Below are 23058 nucleotides of genomic sequence, written 5' to 3'. Positions count from 1 at the left end.
ACAGTTTTTGGGTTGGATCGCGTAAATATTAATGTCTTCTTGGTTCTTTCGGTAAAGTCACGTAGAAGGGAAGTAATAAAATAATAAAAATAAAACATAATAAAATAGACTGTCTGTAGACTCTGTCTACTTGACGGACCTGTTCTCCACCTGAGGACGGACGCTTGCGTTGTGGCTGAAACGTCGTGAGAATTATTTTATTATGTTTTATTATTTTATTACTTCCCTTCTACGTGACTTTACCGAAAGAACCAAGAAGATGAATCCCTGCAGTCACGAAAGCTTTAAATCGAAATATTAATGTGTCGTTAAACCCGCCACCACCCGACAGTTAATTCAATTCGTAAGGTTTGTCACGTAAACAAAACGTGCCAATTGGTTACTAACTTCAGCACACCTTTGCGTTGGAGAGTAAACCCACCACATAATTCGAGTACGACGTTTCGCTGTTGATCACGACCAGCTTCATCAGTTGATTGGCCAGAATTGTGAAGTTTTCCGGTCTTAAATCGAGGAGTAAAGGCGTTGTCATTAGAGAGGGGGGGGTGAATGTAGTCCTATACATTACAATGGATCATGCCCATCTGAGAATCTGCAGTACCTATTATTGGTTGGGTTCTTGACGGTTATCACGTGAAGCGAAGCAGACGCAACTCCGAAATCCCTGGCCGCAGCTTGTGACTGACAGCCAAGCACGTGCGCTCCCCTCCCCCCGCGTGCTGTCAAAATGCGAGCAGGCAAACACTCGGACCCACTTTACGCGCCGTATGATGATGATGATAATCATCCCCGCTACTTGTGACGAGAGAGAGCGACTGAGAGGAACGAGGAACCCAGAACAAGCAGGAAGTCAGCCACGCGGTGAGCCGATGCCAAGAAGTGCCCAAGGGGCCGTCCATAAATGACGTCACGCACCTAGGGTGGGGGGGTCAGACATTTGTGACGATGTGTGACGAAGGGGGGGGGGGTGAGAAATGTGACTTCACATAAAAATGCGCAACTTTAAATAAATATAGACAACACGTTCTACTTAATTAAATAGACTTTTTAATAAATGTTTTCTCCAACATCAGAGTGCAGCGGCACATTAAATACGCACTACAATGACAATAGTTTAAAACGATTTGAAGCATGTTTCATTTTATTTGGGGGGGGGGCAGAGCTTTGTGACGTCATATTTGAGGGGGGGTCTGACTTTGTGTCGTCTAAAATCGCGTGACGTCATTTATGGACGGCCCCCAAGCTCTGCCGTCCTCTATATATTGTACGTGTGTGTGTTGAACTTCTTTCGCACCGTACATAGCCAACCGTGCCAATCGGAGGTGTGGGGGACGGACAGACTAAACAACAAATATTAAGATGTGTATATCGGTCGTTTAACGAGTGTTTGCATGCGGGAGAGAAATCGGAGCACCCGGAGAAAATCCACAGCGAGCGAGGTGGAGACGCTCCAGCCCAGTGCGTGGGGGGGGGTGTCACATTCGCCGATAAGACATCATCAGTATGTGTGAGGACCGCCACACATTTTTAACCATTATTGGGTTTGACAGCAGCACGATGATGATGATGACGGGGGGTGTTGTCACGTGCGGTGTATTGTTGGGGGCCCGCGGGCCTTGCAATGAAAACGCCGCCCTCGCCCGTACAAACCCAACAGATGCAGTCCACATTTGTTGCTGTGCCACCATCTCCTGGTGAGCCCAGAGTGTTATGACAACCTCGACGCCCATGGGAAGGCAGTTTCGCGACATGTTTTGCCGATCCACCAGCCCTTGGGTGTTGGATTACAGGCTTGCGACACACATGAGACATTCCTTCCCCTGACGAGCATCATATCCAACTCCGGTTGAGCAGCACCTTCTATTCTGATGACAGCACCAATTCGCAACCATCTCTTGCTCATGTGGGTCACAACGACCACCATCACAATGGCATAGCGAGTGTCACTTGAGAGCCACTCCTTGTTACAAGTCAGCAACATCCATGCACCTTGTTGGGATTCGCTTTGTCCACTCTTTCTGGCGACTTTTCCTTTTACACGCTTTTATTTAACTCACTTCGTCTGTTGTATCCTCAAAAAAGAAATCTTGTAACTCAATTTTTACACACTTCCTAATGTGCTATCGACTGCAAACTTCGTATAGGTATGTCATACTGATAACAACACGATATTCTATCATAACAAATTCAAAACATTTTAAAACTTTTAACACGCTTTTATTTAACTTGCTATATGTGTTGTATCCAAAAATCTTGTAACTAAATTTCAACCGTATTCCTAATGTATCGACCGCAAACTTCGTATAGCTATGTCATACTGATGACAATACTATATTCTATAATTGAAAATTAAAAATATATATTTTTAAACAATATTTTTAACGGCTCTAATTGTCCACGCTCAACTGAAAATGTGGAAGGAGGGGAGGGGCGATGGGGGGAGGGGCAGGGGGAGAGGCAGCTCGGACAGTACATTTCATTCAAGCGTGTTTTTTAAAAAGTATTTTTAAATATTTTATTGTAGTCGACATTGGAATATCCAGCTCGCGATGCCTCGGGACTTTTTTAGTTTTATCTGGAATTTGGCAAACTGCTTCAAGTATTTGTTTTCAGTAGTTATTTTTTCTTAAACACGTAATATAGGCTTTCGCGACCGATATCCATAATACAAGTTTTTTGGGGGGGTTAGATTGTGTAAATATAAAAGTGTCGTTAAGCCACCACCACCATCCGACACAGCCAAATCGCCTGATAAAGCTGGTTGTAATCACGAGCGAAACGTCGTACTCGAATTGCAAATGCTGTGGGTTTACCTCTGCAACACACCGATTGCTGAAACAGCCAGCGAATGTAATAGCTGTCAACCCCTTATCAGTGCCCTACCTTATTACGGACCAATCCAGACCTTACTGGTCACCCCACGCCCTTATAAATCTCAACGTTCATCCTGCAAAGTCCCATCACAAGGGAGAAAAACACAAACAAATAGACAAAGAAAAAGGTTTACCCGTATTTAAACGTCTGTACGTCGTATGGGGGACATGTAAACGCAATATCTCTGTACAATATTTCGGGGTTAAACCGTGTGGGTTGACAGCTGTGGATGTAATTGGCACCCAATTGGCGATGTCGGGTGGCGGTTGTTTGACGACACATTTATGCGATCTAACTCCTCCCCCCCCCCAAAAAAAAAATAACTCCAACCTTTATTAAGATTTTTTGGTAATTTCAACAGTTGTGGAGGTGTGCCCCCCCCCCATGTCACAATCCACAATCCAAGCACTGCCCCCCCCATGCCCAACGCGACCTCCGCTCCATCTCCTCAGAGCCCCCCCCTCCATCCCACGGCGTGAGGCGCCGCGGTGACGTCACGCAGTGTTTACCCCAAAGACAAAGATCCCCCGTGTAGCCTTAACAGACGGTAGGGGCAAGTGCTGTTAGCGAACACCTATAAAGGCCGGCACTACACACAGGAGGGGGTAGGTGGCCCAACACCACGCCCGGCCGCCTTTGTCTCTCAAGTGCTGATGTTTACACATCGCACCAGCTACTCATTTGAGGCTGAGTCGACCTAGGGGAGGGCCCTGGACCGAAAAATCGTCACCGGTGTTGGCCGTGAGCAGGAATCGAACCCGGGTGGCCAGGTTCGTATCACAGCGCGCTAACCGCTGCACCACCGCTCCCCACACTCACACACCGCGCGGCGACCTATCGGCCCCCTTTGCCGTCTTCCTCCTCCTCGTTCCCCCAACATCCCCTGGCGACTACCGAGCCTCTCCAGCTTGGCCGCGAGCGCTGCAGGGAGAACCCGGGCCGGCCTTGACAAATGAGGGCCGCGGGGTCGCGGGGGTCGCGGGGGGCCCTGGGAGCCCCCCATGTAGCGATAGGCCTTACGCGGTGCCTCCCTCTTTCCTAGCGATTCGGCCGGGTTTGGTGCACCGAGTCCCGCAGCCGCGTCCGGATTAGAATCGGTGAGGGGGGGGGGTCTTGCTGACGATGTCCACATTGTTTATAATTTTATTTTGTTATGTTTATGGAGTTATAAAGTAGTAGACAGGATTGGACGTGAATTTCTTGTTTATCTATTGGGTGGCGTTATAGTTTAAACGAGGGAGTTCCAACTTGGTTCCAGGCTCGACTCATCGTGAACAGCACCAATCACCGTTGCCTCTGTGGCCAATAAAATAGTAATCCGCTTTGTAAGAAGTCACCAGTGTCTGTTGCGTGTCATAGGAATGTGGAATTTCCACCCTGGACTCTGGCTAAACTGAACGTGAGCGCCGCCTAACGCCCGATTGCCTTGGCGGCGGCGACTTTGACCCATGATGGCACTGCATTGCTTTATAAATCCAGGGCCATGCCCGTCCGTCAAAGTTTAGATCAAGTGCATTGCGGCAGTAGCCTGGACATCGGCCACCGTGGGTTCCTGCCCGAAATCATCGGCAATTGACGGTGGAGATGGAGTTGGGGGGTGGCAGCTCTGTCCACACGCGCACCGCGGGTCTCCAAGCGCATCTTCCCGCTTGACTAATCCGCGGGTCTCCCACCCCTCTCCCCTTCCCATGCCCGTCCCCCTGCTCGCCCACAGCAATGGGCAACGCGATGGGAGGCGACGGTGCCGCTCTGCAGCGGCAGCTCGCCCGCTTCCGACCCGAGGAGCGAGCGACTCTGAGCCGCGGGTACGATTCGATCGCCCACACGACGCGGGGACCTGGGGCGGCCAAGCCACAGGGGGGACCCGGCGAGGGATTCCGCGTGGCAGCGCTACGGGTGAGAGAATTCAGCGCCGCGGGTCCAAGCGTCAGGCTTATTCATGACGATCATCATCATGAGCGTCACGATGGCCCGTTGTGTTTGTCTGCGCGCGCGTGTGTGTGGATCAGAATGAGAATATTTATACTGGAGGAATGCTATGAGCTGTAAAGCTCTTTTTCACGGATGTTCAGTAGGGATTGTTGATAAGAACGTTGCAACAACAACCAATACGAAACACGATAGTAGTGCAAATTATTGGAAAGGTCACTTAAAAATATACAAATCAAACTAAATTATTTCCATCATCAATGGGGAGCACAGTTGCTGCATCTGCCAGTCATCTGAGATGAGCCATAACACCTGCGGGGCCTGTCCCGTTGGCACCTGCCAGCCGAGAGCCTCTGACACTTCACATCATCGCCTCAAAGTCCACCTAGCCTGGCACAAGCCAGGCATGCTGTCAATTCGGTGGCCAGCGGCGGCTGCGACTGCTGTATGTGGATGTATGTTGAACTTCTTTCGCACCGGACATAGCCAACCGTGGCAGTCGGAGGTGCGACTGCTCATTGGAGGCTGTTGTTGCATGATCAGAAGTCTGATGTTGTCAGATGACGTAAGCTACGCAGACTTGAGCTTGGATGGGTGACCATGCATAGCAATCTCCGATATACTGTACACGGTTGGCTCCACACGTACATAGGCTGCAGGGCTACGTGATGAGCAGCAGAGGCCAGTGCAGTAAAATCCATTGTAATGTACCACAAATGCTGCCACGTCTATGGTCCCCACCTTCACTCACCCACGCCAACCCGTGTGGTGAAGTATGGACAAAATAACCACCACGATGCACTCATTGTGAAGACGTTTTGGCCTGCTGTGGACTGGCAAGGCTCTACATGTACAATCAGGAGCAATATACTCAACTGTTTTAAAGCATACAGTTGCAATACTTATTACAGCTGGAGTAGAATGAATAATAATTTAAACTTGCAACGCGTCTCACAGTATTCGCTCGAGGAGAGAGGACAACTCAGAGGCACAAGAAACCACAAACACGAAAGAAGGCAGCCACACATTAAGTCGGCACCAACAATTGCCCAAGCTTTACGTTCCTCTATATATTAAGGTGTTACTGGCCAATTCATGGGTATTTACATTTTGAAGGAACCAAGAGCACCCGGAAAAAAAACCGACGCATGCAAGGGGGCAACACTCTAGCCCAGTGTTATTCACGAATTTTCAGAGGTGGGCCACTTTCACTGATAAAACATCATCAGTGAGGGCCGCCACACATTTGATACCATTGTGTTTGACAGCACAATGGGGTGTTTTCACATTTGTGTATTGTTACGGGCTGCACTCAAGGCCACCGGGGACTGCCAGTGGCCCGCGGGCCTTGCAATTTAGAAGACTACTCTATGCCATAGATATTGAACAGGTGGAATCCATATTTTTGCCGCCTTCTGGCGAGCCAGGGTACGACGCCTCACCGACACCCACGGGAAGGGAGGTCAACAACATTTGTGCGATCCACCAACCCTCACCTTCACAGTGCTGGATTACTGGCGTGAGCCACCACTGCCTGGCAAATGATGATAGCCGTGTGTTTTTTTGTGTCCTAACGTTTTACGTGCCGGCCGTGACAGCAATTCGTGCAACCCGCGCTGCCGGAGGTGCTGCTGCTGAGCCTGTTCCGGGGAATGAGCCACGCGTACGACCCCACCCTGAAGAAACCCGCCCCAGCAGGTTAACACCTCCTCTTCCTGCTCCTTCTCCACCTGCTCACGCATCCCAGTACACAAGTGGGCACGCCCGAGTGCCTGAGATTGCCTTCACCTGTTGTGTGTTTTTCTCAGGATTGTCTTCTTCCCAGGTCGCTCTTGCGAATGAGACTGTATCCTGGTCTAATCAGTTATTGTACTGCTCTACGAATCCGGCATCCCGAGTTCAGAATCAGAATCTGTATTTATGCTGGAGGAATCCGATGAGCTATAAAGCTCTTCTTCACAGATCTCAAGTCGGGGCAGGACCACAGGTGTGTGACTATTTCCAACCACGGCTACTATCGGTGGCAAGTGATACATGAACCAGTCCTGGGCTTCCCCGAGGGTCGACTCAGCCTTAAATAAGTGCCTGGTGTGTAAACATCAGTGCTGGGGAGACAAAGACGTACACCACCCTCACAGCCTTGTCTGCCATGCTGGTCTTAATAGGTGCTCGCTTACAGCATTTCCGCTGACAGTCTACGGCTTTACAGGGAGTCTTTGTGTGCGTGTGCGTTTTAGCGGGATCAGAGTGCGTGTGTCAGGAGCGGTTCGTGAGGTTCGTGGCATCTGTGCTGCGGGGAGGAGCGGAGGAGCAGGCCGCTGCTCTCTGCTGGATGGTGGGCGAGAGGAACGGAGGCGTCGCCAGTCAGCAGGTCCACCAGGTGAGGACAGCCAACTGCTCAACATTATCATCATCATCGTCACACACCTGTGGTCCAACGCATAGGTGGCAACAGTTATTTTTTTATTTTACCAGGTAAGGCCCACTAAGCTATATAGCTCTTTTTCAGAAGCGATCTGGCCACAAATAATTGAACCCAGCAGGATTTGTGAAACTCTAAAACCCTTTGATGCTTTTAGGTGGCCAGGGGAATGCATTACAGCAAGTGGGCTTTTTAACGCATTTGTGCAGTCTTTTGGAGTGTTGTAGAAAGTTTTAGAGTATTTGGCTGCTATAAATGTCCTTATACTTGATAAGCCACTTCGTCCAGCTATCATTTATAGCCAAGTCGCTTCTGAAAAAGAGCTACATAGCTTAATGGGCCTTATCTGTTAAAATAAAAACATTTTAATAGCTTTGGAGGTGATGAATCATTAATTACATACAGGCGACCCTCGCACCAACGACCTAATTGGTTCCTGTACAATGGTCGCAAGTCGAGGCGTCGTAAGTCGAATCCTTATTTCCCATAGGTCCCAATAGTTATACATTGGGGTTCCGTTCCTGGAAACCCATTACATACCGTAAAAATACCAAAATTGACCACGAAAATAAATTAAAATAACCCGAACAAACATGTATCGTAACTTAATATAACCTTTGCAAACATTTATTAAGTAAAAACAAACACTTACATTTGAAAATCCTCAAGTACCTTTCTGTACGTGCATAGCGAAAGGCGAAATGTCTTCAAAATTTTAAGAAAACTTACGTGAAGAGCGTCGAGAAAGAGACGCCTCTACATACACATACGGTTGAAGCGCAAAGCAGCGCCACCTGGCAACGAGTGTGCACATAACTCACGCAGACTCGTCGCCTGATGGCGCTGAGTCTGTGCATATCATGCACAGCGCCAATCGACTCGGCGTCGGTAGCAGTCGTAGATACGAGTTTTTGGTCGTCACTCTGAGGGGTCTTAATTACTATAAGAAAGTTCGTAAAAGCAGGGGGGATGTAAGGCGAGCCGTCATAAGTCAGGCGTCACCTGTATAGACATTTCAGATGACGGGAATTAAAATGCCACTTGTCATGGTAATGTGGACTTTCCACCACTTTCTCACTGGCGGAGCCAACATTCCGCGGTCGTTGGAACAGAAATGAACCTTCACTTTTTTTGCACAATTCTACGTAAAAGTCGGCCCCGTGCGTGGATGCCAACTTGCCATCAGTAATCAAAGTGAATTCGTCCGGACTAGCCACTAGTCATCCAACCCATATTTCCTCCCAAAGGCTCGTTCACGGCTTGACTTGCGACCCACTATGGGATTCCTTTTTGGCAGTATCCAAAATGATGAAAAATAAGAATATGTGTTTCTCCTTTCTGGCGATAAAACAGGAAGTGTTAAGATGTTCAAACGCCAAATCGATACCTTTTGCGAGGCATACAGTCTGCATTAGCCAAACGTACTTGTGTAAAACATGCAAACAAACATGCTTTGATATAATATATGCATTGTCTTTGCGTATATTATATCAAAGCAATGCTTGTGGTGGATTTTCCTTCCGGTTCTCCAGTTTCCTCTTGCCACACGCTAAATAATTCATGAACGGAATTGGTCAAACATCCCAAAGCAGAACCCTCCTTAAGACGAGTGTTAAGGCTCAGCGAGGCTTTCCTTGGAGGATAATTGGTGTTGTGTTTGCAGGGATAATCGCCTCCAGACATAAGCAATAGCACTTCTCCGTTCATTCCTTGTTAATGGGGGCATCTCCATTTGCGTGTACTTGACCTCCCATTAATATGTTAAGTATGCAGTGATTTAGATGCAGATGTAGAGAGTGGGGATTTAAGCAGAGATGGACTACTCACTCACACCTCATTTGTGTTCTCGTGGCCTGATTTAAACGCGTTTCACAACTGTCCGTGCATCCCATCTCAATGCGACTAATGGCCTGCCTTGCCTTTTGATCATATCGCTGACAATGTGCCAGATCTTGCCAGATAATAACAACAGCAACAAGGACTCTATTTATACCGCTCCTTTCATCAAGCACCTCAAAGTGCGGTTGGCTAACTCGTGAAAACTAAACATGAAGAAAGAAAAGATAAATAATCAAATGACTTCCAAATGCTGTTTGCCAAAATTAGCTAAAAGCTGAAATCACAGAAGTGTATATGTCCGTGTGAAACGATAAGAATAAGCTTTAACCCAATAAAACAGGAGGTGTTAAGATGTTCAAACACCAAATAGAAACCTTTTGCAAGGCGTCAAGTCGGCATTAACCACACACGGTTCTTGTGGCAAAACGTGCAAACAATCGTGCTCTGATAATATCTGCATTGTCTTTGAAACTGATTGGCCTACCCAAGAGACAGCTTTCTTTATGGCCTAGTCTCACCAGTGCTAGACCAGAGAACGCCAAAAGGCGAAGAGCACAAAGACAATGCAAGTGTCAGAGCATTTACAGCTCGGGTTGAGCAGTTACATCTCTGGGACCTTTTTGCCAGTGTTAAAATTATGAAGCAATAAGAAGATGTGTTTGTACATCTTAACACCTGTTTTATTTATATTCTTTGGTTCTTTCGGTAAAGCCACGTAGATAGAAAAATAAAAATAAAGGGAATAAAAAAAACACTAATGTAGACTGTAGCCTGGTTCTTAATAGGAGTGAGCGTACTGGCAGTCTATAATGTAGACTGTAGCAATGGTTATTAAGCTGGGTGAGTGTACTGGCAGTCTATAATGTAGACTGTAGCATGGTTATTAACCTCGGTGAGCGTACTGGCAGTCTATAACGTAGACTGTAACCGGTTCTTAACTTCGGTGAGCATACTGGCAGTCTATAATTTAGACTGTAGCCTGGTTCTTAACCGCGGTGAGTGTACTGGCAGTCTATAATGTAGACTGTAGCCTGGTTTTTAAGCTTGGTGAGCGTATTGGCAGTCTATAATGTAGACTGTAGCCTGGTTTTTAAGCTTGGTGAGCGTATTGGCAGTCTATAATGTAGACTGTAGCAATGGTTATTAAACTGAGTGAGCGTACTGCCAGTCTATAAAGTAGACTTATTCTTGGTTCTTTCGGTAATAAAAATAAAATAAAAATTTAATATTTCCAGAACAGGGTAAAACCTATTTTTACTGTTTCATCATTTTGATACTGGCAAAAAGGTCCCATAGATATGTGTGTGCACGTTGAACTTCTTTCGCACCGTACGTAGCCAACGGTGCTAATCGGAGGTGTGGAGAGATACGTTTTGAGACGAGCGTTAAAAATGTTCACGAACTCGAAGATGCTGACATCTCGTGGGAGCGAGTTCCAGAGCCTGGTGGCTACATGGTTGCCCAGACACCGAAGCCTCTACGACCTGGGGACTGCAGAGAAGATCTGGATCACCAGATCTCGAGAGCTAAACAGCCCAAGGGTGCTCTGATGGGCCACCATGCATAGAACAAGTTGTTACGGAGTGTTTGTGGGTTGCAGAGGGAAGTGCAGCAGTACATCCATCGTTGTACAGTACTTCTGTGCTCTCACGTATATGCTCCCCGTTTTCACTCCCGACACCGACCAGCATGCCGAAGGAATGGTCAAGTAACCCCTCTCCCCATGACCTGCACGGCATGGGGAGGCCCTCATTCAGCAGCGGATTGAGGAAGGGGGGTGTACGTGTACATCACGCTCTTAGGCGTCTGTTGGGGGCACCAGCTCCCGTCGAATCCCACATGCCCTTCAGTGATGCACCGCTGTTTGAACTGAAGCCAAAGTTAACGATAGCGGCCGCTGCCCTTGAGTCGGGGCAGTCGGTATCGAACGCAGGCTCGCCTGACACAGCACGTCGAGAGATAAATGAGTGGTGAGCATGCCACATCAATTGTGACCGTCCCTGCATGTGTGGCGTGTGCACTCGTGTGCGTGTGTGTGTGTAGCCTGGGGGGAGCAGTAGTGTAGCAGATAGCATTCTATGCTACAAACCCGCTAACCCTAGTTTGTTTCCCCGCTCACGACCAATAACAGTCACAAATATTTGAACTCGTCCTAGGCCTCCCCTAGATTGACTCAGCCTTAAATGAATACCTGGTGCAATGTGTAAACATCACTGGCGAGAGAAAGGCGGCCATTGTGCTGGCCACCCACCCCTTCGTGCACCGTGCTCTCCTTCATAGGTGCACGCTAATAGCACTTGCCCCAATAGTCTGATAAAAGGCTATACGGATAATCTTTGTCTTTGTGTAGCCCTGTGGGGTCGGCGTGTGTGTAAGCGAGTGGTGATCGGGGTACACAGTGTGAAGGGCATACACGCGCTTGCACGTACACACACACATCGGCCTGCACACGGATTTACACACGAATCAGATCTGGAATACGCGTGCTTCGTGTGCGTACATGCCTTCCAGGCGATGCGGTTAGCACGCTGCGCTTCGAACCCGGCGACCCGAGTTCGATTCCAGCTCACGGCCAACACTAGTAATGATTATCTGATCTGGTCCTGGGCCTCCCCTAGATTGACTAAGCCTCAAATGAGTACCTGGTGCAATGTGTAAACATCGCCACTAGGGAGACAAAGGCGGTCTGGCAGGTTGCTGGCCACCCATACCCTCGTGTACAATTCCGGCCTTCATAAATGCTCGCTAACAGCACTTGCCCCTACAGTTTGTTAAAGGCTATACAGGGGATTTTTGTCTTTGTTTTTTTTATATGCATGTGTGCGCATGTTCATGCGTGTGCGTGTGCGTCCATGCTTGTGTGCGCTTGTGTCCAGCTTGTGCAGGAGCTGCTTGAGGTTGCGGTGCAGGCGCTGCACCACGGCAAGCTCCTGCGTGGATGGCGGCTGGACAAGATGGCCGACACGCGGGAAGGGGCAGCCCTCGTTGCGACTGCCCTCCTCGCCGAGATTCGCCGGTCCGGTGAGAGGGCAGCTCTCGGCGTGGGACAGCCCCAATTTGCCTGTAGTAATGAGAGCTCTACAATCAGTCTATTCTCCTATAACGCAGGAGTTGCGTTCCTGAAGAACAAAAACTGAGGCCCGTGGATAGCATCTAGAAGCATCCAGCAGCATCCCACCTTGTGTCGTGCTATGCTGAGGCAGCCGTACAACCCCTTATTCCTCCTTGCGCGAAGTAGTTCTCTTCACTAAATCACGTTGTATCCAATTCGAATCGCGTTACGTCCAATTCATGTCATGAAAACCCGCGTTGCAGGAGAACAGACTGCGTATATATGTCCAGCAAAATCTTATCAAGTCTCAGGAATCATTAATGAGGGCTTAGCTTCAAGTAGGAGGTTAGCGGAGGACCCAGAGATGGCCTGTGGTGAGAGGGTAATATAGATTTTAGTTTTTCCCATAATGCAGTGTGCCCTGAACTCATTATTTTTGGGCATGTAGCGGTTACATTCCCTCTATGTAGGAGGATTAGGTGGGGCGGTCGCAGATTCCAGTATTTAGTTTTCTACTCGTATCAAGAGCCTCGGCACCATACTCGACCAGCATATTTCGTTTGATCACCGTCTGCAAAATTTCGTCAGGTCGAGCACTTTTCATATCAGGGGCTCTGCGACACATTAGTCTACTATTGAGTTGTGACATAGCCCACACGGTGGCATGTAACATAGTATCAACAAGGCTCGATTATTGCAACTCACTACTCTACAGGACGTCTGGTAAAAACATTAACAAACTGCAGCGTGTTCAACATTCTTTGGCGCGTGTCATGACGGGTACTCCAAGATCCAACCATGTCTGTCCGGTGCTTGTTGAGCTGCATTGGCTTCCTGTTGCCGAACGACTACATTGTAAGGTCGCACTTATTACACACGAAGTGCTTGCCACAACTGAACCACAATACCTCGCTGATCTCATCAAGGAGCAGCACATTCCTGCGGAGGGAGCTGGTAGGAACGTTGGGTTGCTCGGTCAATGGCCAGGGTCAACGGCGGCGTGGTGTATTCTGCAAATATGCCCGACTGTGAGGGCGGGCACAAGCCGGCGTGAGTAGGTTAAACGTTGAGTTTTATAAGGGCACCACGGGGTGACCAGCCCCTCCCCACCCAGCCCCACCCTCCCCACCCAGCCCCTCCCCACCCTTCCCTCCCCACCCAGCCCCACTCTCCCCACCCAGCCCCCTCCCCACCCTCCCCTCCCCACTCAGCCCCTCCCTTCCCACCCAGCCCCTCCCTGCACGATGGACACAATAATCCCCTGTGGGCTGGTGTAACCAGGAGGTTCCTACCAGTATAAACAATCACACAAACTCTGGTCATCCTCACAGCAGCTTTTGGCTGGCCATCAAACAAAGACAGTCACTACATCGCGCTCTTTCAGGTGCGCTTCTGTGGCCGTCTGGAACACGCTTCCTTCCGACATTAGGAAGCTATTGGAGCTATGCACTTTTAAATCTAGTTTGAAAACTAATTTCTTCAAAACATCTTTTGGTGTTTAGTTTTGACCTCCCACACCTCCGATGAGCACGGTTGGCTACGTACTGTGCGAAATAAATTCAACAAACATACATATGGAAAGAATAGTTTTGTTTCTCAATCCTCACTTTGAATCATCCCCCGAATCACGACAATCAAATCGATAAGTGTGTGGATATTTGAAATCCTTACACACCATGCTCCTCTGTCAACCACGCTTTCGGCAATAACGTTTCAGAGCTTAACCTTTTTCAGCCCTTGGCCCTCGGATTTGGAACGCTCTGCATGAAGAACTGCGCCTTATTGTTGAAGATTCTCGCATTTAAAAAAAACTACAAATCTACTTATTTACAATAATATGTGAACTAAAAAAATGTTCTTCTGTACGGCGTTCTGAAGCCCTTTGTTGGTTCTGTCGCGCAATATAAAATCATAAAATACATTTTAAATTCACGGGATGACGCTGGGCGCCGCTTCCGCGTACAGATGGCGCCACGACCGATACAGCGAGCGGAGCGGCGATTCGCGACGACGTGTCGGACTGGCTGCACCGCACACCGCTCGTCCCGGCGCTCCTCTCCCTCCTCGTCACCTCCTCCCTGCGCCTCGACCTGGGTCACGGTCACAACCTCCTCCTCCTCCCCACTGAGCCAGCCCCATCCTCCTCCTCATCCCCCTCGAGCAACGATTTCGACGGCGGCGGCGGTGGCGCCGGGCCCTCCGCGGAGGCGCCCGCTCCCGACGAGGACCCGCGCCGCGCACTGCCGCCGCTCCTGGTGCCGCCGGCGTGCGAGGGCGTCGCCTGGTCCCAGCTGGGGGTTGGCAGCGGCGGTGGTGGCGGCCGGGGCCCGCGGCTGCTGCTGGATGTGCCGTCGATGCTCCATCTCGGCGTCCACCTGCCGGGCGAGCTGCGCGACCGCTGGAGGCTGCTGTTCTCCAGCCGCCTTCAGGGGGAGAGCTTTTCAAGGCAGGCATGGTGGCGCCGGTAGTGCTGCTGGTGGTTGGAAGCGGTCGTATAGTGGTCAGCGCACCGGGCTATGAATCCGGCGACCCCGAGTGCAATTCCTGCTTACGGCCAATGTCAATGACGATAATCTGCATCAGTCCTCAGCCTCGCCTAATTCGACGCAGCCTCAAATGAGTACCTGGTGCGGTGTGTAAAGATTGCCACTGGGGAGACAAAGGCGGCCAGGCGTGCGTGGTGCTGGCCACCCATTTTCTCGTGCGTCGTTCTGGCCTTCATAGGTGCTCGCTAATAGCACTTGCCCCAACAATCTGTTAAGGCAACACGGGGGAGCTTTGCCTTTGGTGGTTGTGGTGTGTAACGCAATGCTGTGCCACGTAAAAGAAACATCGACATGGAAGACAATGACATGGAGGTCAAATCGGTTTTTAACCGAAATGAGCCCTTTGTGTGACGGTGTTGTGTCGCGATGCGTGACAGTGTGGTGTCACGTGCATGATGCGGTGGCGCAGGCTGTGTGGCCTCACCGTAGGCCAGGGCCCAACCCTGCTGCTCGTGGAGGATGTGGACGGTCATCTCTTCGGGGGCTTCGCCTCGGCCAGCTGGGAGGTCAAGCCCCAGTTCCAGGGTTCGTCTCCACTCGCAGTCATCAGCAGCTACGGTTCCCCCCCCCCCCCTCATGGGCCCATTAATTTTACAATCAGGGGAGGCCGTGTTTTTTTACTGCTAATGATTTTTGTTTACAACGTCGCTTTAATTGTTCATTGGTCGTGGAGTAGCAGCGCAGCAGTGACGGCGCTGCGGCGTTTGACCCGATGACCCCCGAGTTCGATTGCTGGCCACTGGCTAACATCAGTAGCGAATGATAACCGAACTGGGAATTATATACTTCAGGAAAATGACCGATGGATGATGAATGACGTTACATTCACAACTCTTTGTCAGAAGCACTTTGTCAAGGGTGGTTCGGCCGGCAATCAACGTCAGAGCATTCCACAATTACAGAAATGAAAATACAAGCAAACTTAATCGAAGCAATTATTTGTACAATTGCATTCACGCTTAAACTTTAGCGATTTTAATAATTGGGTGAGTTTACATGAGGACAGCAATGATTGTATGGCGAAATCTGGAAACTATTCGCCCTATCCCATTCCGGGACGTCTGCAAGTTGCAGGGTGCCTGTCCCGTTCACCGATGAATCTCGGAACATGCAAGCGGTTTGCGTGAATTTTGCTTAGAGGCATAGCTCCGCTGTTTTTAAATACATTGTACTCCCCACAGACAACTGTAACTACCCTCTATGATAGCTGGCGCCAAACTGTGCCACGCCCTCCCGCATGGCCTTGTGGGAGCCTCGGTATGTCTTCCGACCTAAAGTTTTTTTCCCCATCCGATTCCGTTCGTCGCCAGAATGGGAAATGGTGAATAGACTATCAGCTGTGCGTCACCACTCTGGTCAGTGGGGGATGGTGAAGGGAGCACCCAGCAGAACCAGTACAGATGTCCCTTGGCCTCTGATGCAAGCAGTGACCGGGAATTGAACTCGGGTCGGCAGATTTTATAACACGCCGCGATAACTATCGCATCACCGCCCCCAACTCCTGTGTCTTGTTTATTCTTTTATATTTCCAACAATTGTATGGATGTATGTTGCACTTCTTCCGCATCATACATAGCCAACCGTGCTTATCGGCACGAATAGCTCAGTAAAATGTATATGTTTTCACTTCCATATCCCCGCCGACTAAGTCCAGCCGTGCGCTGCCTGTCACACAATGGGGCATTGTCTAGGCTTGGTGTTGGAAGTCAACACTCCCCGGAACCCAAATTCCTTCTTCCTCTCCGGACAAAGGCAAACAAAAGTAAACAAAGCAGGCTTTTCAAAGCCAGCACCAAGTCACCAGGTCGTTTCTTCCCAAGCCTGACTGGGCCACACGCTTTTATACCGATATCTAAATGGCAGTGACACAGCCCTTTGTCAGTCCGCCGACACGGCATGTTTCCCTCCCCATGCTGTGTCGACCTTGTTGTTTAGCCATACTTCACCGCTCTGCTGGACTAAAGCTTCCCTACCCCCCCCCCCGCCCCCCCCCCCCCGGCTGTCCACTGTCTCTCGTGGTTTTTGCGATGCAAACCGATCCGTCCCTCTTCTGCACGCGAGCGTATTTCACCGCTCCGTCTCCACGGCGGTCGTGATTCCTTTCGCTGCCATTCCGTCCTCCTCCGGCCTCGACCTCCGGACGTCCTCCTTCTAGCTGCGACGTGTCCTGCCTCAGCGCACCCTTCTCTCTAGTACTCTGTTAACAGTGACATCGGTTAACGGTTTTTGCTGTTAAAGTTTCGCCACATAGGACCCCCCCATGGTTTCGACCGATTTAAAAATGTTAATTTACGTTACGTTTACGTTATGCACACGGGGCGCCAATTTTGGCCAATCCGAGGGCTCGTAAGTGGGGCTGAGCCATGCCCTCAGCCAATCAGCGACGCCCATTTATGAACTTTTAGACCTCGACTGGCTTTGTTTACATTATTACGTTTTTTTATATTTTGGCAGTGGAAACAGCTCTCTTGCAGACTCGGTGATTTTTACTTATTTTTCAACGTACAAGTGAATTCGATTAACGGTTATTTCGGTGAGCAGTAGTTTTCATGGAACGAATTAAAAACGTTAACCGAGGGACTGCTGTACATGGGTTCCTCTCCCTTGGGTTATGCCGCAGCGTTTGCCCCCCCCCCCCCCATATAAATCCAAAGGTGCACCGTATAATTCGTCTTTATTCGGACGGCATCAGTAACGTTTTAAAATTGAAGGTCGTCAGAGCTTTTGCTCCGACGACCGCACCTCCTGTTAGCACGGTTGACTCCATACAGTACGAAAGATATTGAACATACATACATACAACTCTCTTTCATATGGCTGATGTAGATGCAGCGCAACAACTTCAATTTCACATTCAGGTGGTCAAGGCAGCAGATGACCGCGTCGGGAGCAGCGGAGTGTACCGCTGCGATGTCTCCTTCGTATTTTATGGATCGGGCATTATTGGGTCGTTATATGTTGTACGGTTCGTTCTGGATGACCACGGTCGTATAGCGACAAGCCACAGTGATAGAACATTCGCCGAACGTGCACGGCGAACTAACCCAGCTCTCAACAATCGCCGCGACAGGCGTTTTTTTTTGCTTGTCTTGCGACACTGAGCCACGATCCCCAGCCAACCCCCTCCTTCGCCGTCCTCCGTTTGCGTTGTCCCAGGAAGCAGCCACTGCTTTCTGTTCAGCCTGCGGCCGTCCGTCGGCGTGTACTCCTGCACAGGCTACAACGACCACTACATGTACCTCAACCACGGCCAGCAGACCATGCCCAATGGACTCGTGAGTTCACATCTGCCCCGTCGCCCGTGCGCAACCTGAGTGGTAATCGTAGTGACGTCACCTCTGAGCGTACCACCACCGCGCAGCGTTCGCTCGCTCTCAGAGAGAGGAGAGAGAGAGGAGCGGTGTCCAAATTCCTCCACCCGCCCCCAAGCTCTGCGGTCCTCTGCATATGAAGGTGTTGTCGGCCAATGAGTGAGTTTTTACTAACAGTCCCAGTCACATCCGTTCCCCACCATCGAAACAACGCTGAACTCAGGCCGCCGCCGATTCCTCGACAATTTGTCGATGCTACGACAAAAACTCCCATGGGTAAAAAAAAATCTGACTCGGAATCAGAATATTTATTTATATTGGAGGAGTCCGATGAGCTATAAAGCTCTATTTCACAGATGTCCAGTGGAATATACTAATTAAGAAAGTAAAAAAGGTCTTTAAGGACAGATGTGTGATCCTAATTGAGTAACCTCGCCTGACACCGTCGCCTCAGTGAACATCACCGTTGCTTATGGAGAATTAGGATCGTTGTTGATGTCGTTGATGTTTTTGATGTTGTTGATGTTGACGTTATTGATGTTGATGATGTTGATGTTTTTGATGTTGATGTTGTTGATGTTTTTGATGTTGTTGATGTTGTTGACGTTATTGATGTTGATGATGTTGTGTCCGTGCAGGGCATGGGCGGGCAGCACGACTACTTTGGGCTGTGGCTGGACAGCGACTATGGGCGTGGGCACAGCCGCGCCAAGCCGCGCTGCACCACCTACGGCAGCCCCCAGCTGTCGGCCCGTGAGGAGTTCTCGCTCTCCGCCGTCGAGGTGTGGGGGCTCGGCGCTCCCCCCGAACGCGCCCAAGGGAGCGTGAGTCCCCCACCCACCCCCCCACCCCCCCACCCCAAGGACCTCCTCTGTCGCTGTTCAGGTCCCATCTGTGGGAATATTAAATGCCCCCTGCTGCTTGTGGCGATGATGATGATGGTGATGATGGTACTGCTCCCGTTGATGTTAACCCTTTCCCATTCCGAGACGTCTACAAATTGCAGGGTGTCCCGTTCACCTCTAAATCTCGGAACGCCCAAGTGGCTCAGCGTTAATTTTATTTAGAGAGCCATAGCGCCGTTGTTTTTAAAGACATTGTACTCACTGCAGAGAACCGTAGCAACACGACCGCTGCACTCTACGGTAGCTGGTGCCAAACTGTGCCACACGCACTCCCGCATGGCCTCGTGGGAGGATCGGTCGCGATAAAGTTATTTTATTTCAGTTTTTCTTCTGATTTCGTTTTGATGATGTACTCACACGTCACCAGAACAGGAAAGGGTTAATTGTGGTGACACTGCTGCAGATGGTAATGCTGCTGTTGAAAGTTGATGACATTGTCGCTCCTGCTGATGACTATGATGATGCTATTGCTGCTGCTGATAATGATGATCATCACCATAATGTTTATTTTGATGACGCGACTGCTGCCACTGCTGCTGCTGCCATTGCCGCTGCTGCTGCTGCTGATGATGACGGGAGTGCCACGTGCACCACCCACAGGGAGGCAAGGCCCGCAGCGTGCTGGACGCTGACCCGGAGGTGCAGGCCATGCTGGAGATGGCCGGCAAGGTGAAGCACAGTGACGGCCTCCGCGAGCCCAAGGCGGACGAGTCCTGACCGCCCCGCAACTCGACCGCGTGACCGGCGGCGCGGTCACGTGATCAGCGCAGCGGGGGTCATGTGATTGGAGCAGCACAGTCATGTGACCAAGAATAATAGTCGTGTGATCGGAGCAGCACAGTCACGCGACCAGAGTAGCATGGGCCATGTGACCAGCAGCTTCCATCTCAAGTGGGTAGCTCTGCAGTATCTACTTCCCTGGGCAGTTCTTTAACACGTAGGGTAATGCGCAGCCGTGCTAGAGATCCATAGTGGATTCATCACCAAATGACACGAAAGTGCATATTGGGGGGAAAAGTTAATTAAGTCACCTGACCAGCAGTCTCACACGACGGGGCTTAATTTCTCACTGAAAATATTTTGGTTTCTTTCGAGTGGCTGGTCAACCGGTTTAGGCACGTGGACTGATAACCGCAGCTGTAGCGGGAAGTAACCTGGTCGTGGTGTGCCCGGGCGCAGATCGTTTTCTGGGTCACGGACCCGGACAGACCCAGCTCCCGATTAAGCCCCGAGTGTAACCCTGTGTGACCAGCAGGACAGGAACAACATCGCATGACGAGCAGGGACCTGGCCACCACAAATGATAGTCCAACGAAGTGGCTGCTTGTCACGTGGACATTTATAGCAGCAGCCAAATACTCTAAACGTGTGATGTTCATTCTAAATGTGCATTGGGGAAACCGGAGGACCCGGATAAAAATCCACGCAATCACGGGGCGAGAGAGACATGCAAACTCCAAATATACAGGCGTCAGGGTCGGTATCGAATCCACGACCTTCTGCATACCAGGCGAGGTAGTTAACATCTCGCCACCGTGAATATGCCGGGCTGAGAGAAATCATGGGGAAACTTTCGAACAACCACGTTATCTCATTAACTTCTTTGATGATTATTTCATTTTCGTACGGCCAATGAGCAATTATCGGAGATTCGGTTCTAAGTGATTTAGCCTTTCAATTCCTTTGTCTGAGAGTTGGTGACTTTCAAATGCACGTACCCAGCCACTCACCACCCACTCACCACCCACTACCCAATCACCACCCACTCACCACCACCCAATCACCACCCACTCACCACCCACTCACCACCACCCACTCACCACCCACAGCCTTCAAGTTTACATTTGGGGCAGTGCGAAGTTGCATGGTCCATGGTTTGGTGTCCGTAGCCACAGCCGTGCACAGGAAGAGAGAGAGAGAGAGACTCTTTTATTCACCACTTGTGCATTGGGTGTCTGCATCTGCCGTGGTTTGTGCGGATCCGGTTAAGCGCTGCCCATTGTTCCTGTGGAAGGTGGAAGCCGGGCGGTGTGGTGATCGTGGTCGTGGGCTTGCTGATGAGCTCTGGGTAGAGGAAGTCAGGCAGTGTGGTGGTGGTGGACTGGATGATCAGGTGTGTGTTAAGGAAGGTGGAAGCCGGGCTGTGTTGTGGTGTTGGGCTGGCTGATGAGCAGTGTGTAGAGGAAGCCGGCAGCGTGGTGGTGGTGGTGTACTCGCTGATGAGCTGTGTGTTAAAGTAACCGAGCAGCATGGTGGTGGTGGTGGGCTCGCTGACCAGCTGTTTGTTCATAGATCTCGTAAATATATAAATGTGTCGTTAAACCCGCCACCACCCGACACAGGCAACTCGTAAGGGTTGTCCGTAAACAAAACATGACAATTCGTCACTTGTACAGCTCACCGGTGTGATGGAGAGCCAAGCCACAACATTTACAATCTGAGGACGACGTTTCGCCAGTAATTACAACCAGCTTCATCAGGCGACAGCCAGATTTGTCGAGACGTCCACCTGTTTCGTTCCTTGTATAGAGGCGTAGATGTGGTGACCACACTTCTGCACGCTTGTGCAAAGTGGGGAAAGGGATTACTGAGTCAACGTACATTATGCATGTGCATTATGCGATCCCTTTGTACTTGTACATCCTGTCCATTGTGTGTATTAAAATAGCCGTACCAACGGTGATCCCTATCTGTTCGGTAATCCCTCTCTGCTCGGACGGGGTCAAAATGGTAAAATAACACAGCGTTTACTGAAAGAAAACGCATACTATCTGAATGCAGAGTCACACCATCACCCCGCACAGAAATCTGCTCTTATCAAGACGCTCATTCATCGAGCTAAGAAAGTGTCAGATGGTGACAGTCTGAGAAGTGAAATTCAACATGTTCAAGAAGCGCTGCAAATAAACGGTTACAATGATGCACAAATCAACAGGGCATTGAATGCCAAAACCAAATCAAATAACACGAGCATTGAAACTGCCCAAGTAATGTAAACGATCAAAATACCGTACATTGCAGGAGTAACTGATAAACTAGCCAGATGTTTGGAAAAACAAAACATCCGAGTCAGATTGGGCACGGAACATAAAATACAGAAATTAATATCTGGTACAAAAGATGCATTACCGAAGCTATCAACAGAAGGTGTGTACAGGATTAACTGCACGTGTGGTACATGTTATGTTGGGCAAACAGGACGAATAATCAGCACGAGGCTGAAAGAACATCAGAGAAATATTAATTTCTCCCAAATGCAACTGTCAGCAGTAGCAGAACACGCGTGCCAACAAGGACACTCAATTGATTTTCATAATGTTGATGTTCTGTGCAAAACTAGCTACTACTGTCCAAGACTGATTAGAGAATCTATCGAAATTGAAAGAAATTTAAATAATTTTAACCGTTCGGATAGCTACCGCCCTAGTGCTGCGTGGAAACGAATTGTTAAATAATACATTGTTTAAATGCATGCCTATGAAGGGCACCATACTTCAATAGGGATTACCGTTGGTACGGCTATTTTAATACGCACAATGGACAGGATGTACAAGTACAAAGGGCTCGCATAATGCACATGCATCATGTACGTTGACTCAGTAATCCCCTTCCCCATCATTGTGCAAGAGCGCAGAAGCGTGGTCATCACATCTACGCCTCTATTTCAAGAACGAAACAGGTGGACTTCTCCACAAATCTGGCTGTCGCCTGATGAAGTTAGTTGTAATTACTGACGAAACGTCGTACTCAGATTGTAAATGTGGCTTGACTCTCCAACGCACCGGTGTGTTGTACTAATGACGAATTGGCCACGTTCTGTTTATGTGACAACCCTTACTCGTTGGCTGTGTCGGGTGGTGGCGGGTTTTAACGACACGTTTACGCGATCTAACCCAAAAAAACTATTTTATGGATGATATTGGTCGCGACAGCCTCCTACATGTTAAACCAGCTGTTGGTTGTGCACTTTGCTTGAATCCCACTATTTGGTCCACCCCATTTCGATCTTGAAGTTCACGGCACACGGAGTTTGTGATTATGAACCAACTCATGTATATAAACGGATTTATAATTATTTACTAATGATGTTAAATATATCGGTGGGGGGGGGCTAAGTGGCGCTGTATTCATGAAGCCTTAAATTATTCCTAGACCCGGCATTGCAATGAAGGTGCGTGTT

The 23058-nt window shown here is 49.5% G+C and overlaps 1 protein-coding gene across 2 annotated transcripts; it reads left to right on the top strand.

The window, feature by feature from the left end:
• The first annotated feature begins 3404 nt into the window (after nucleotides 1-3404).
• Nucleotides 3405-22576, top strand: MEAK7 (MTOR associated protein MEAK7). Of its 2 annotated transcripts, none has more exons than XM_078868771.1 (10): nucleotides 3405-3644; nucleotides 4589-4770; nucleotides 6402-6501; nucleotides 7041-7183; nucleotides 11941-12085; nucleotides 14082-14562; nucleotides 15072-15187; nucleotides 17819-17937; nucleotides 18612-18797; nucleotides 19479-22576. In XM_078868771.1, exons 2-10 carry the CDS (start codon nucleotides 4591-4593, stop codon nucleotides 19593-19595), a joined length of 1587 nt encoding a protein of 528 aa, XP_078724897.1. In that variant the 5' UTR covers nucleotides 3405-3644; nucleotides 4589-4590; the 3' UTR covers nucleotides 19596-22576. The 2 variants fall into 2 exon arrangements, with proteins under 2 accessions (XP_078724897.1, XP_078724896.1); XM_078868770.1 differs by lacking the exon at nucleotides 3405-3644 and adding an exon at nucleotides 3680-3971.
• The last annotated feature ends 482 nt before the right edge of the window (nucleotides 22577-23058 follow it).

Source organism: Lampetra fluviatilis, chromosome 26 (assembly GCF_964198595.1).
Source record: "Lampetra fluviatilis chromosome 26, kcLamFluv1.1, whole genome shotgun sequence".
Taxonomy (NCBI): Eukaryota; Metazoa; Chordata; class Hyperoartia; order Petromyzontiformes; family Petromyzontidae; genus Lampetra; species Lampetra fluviatilis.
The sequence above is the reverse complement of the archived record's forward strand: the minus strand, read 5'-3'. Positions and strand labels throughout refer to the sequence as shown.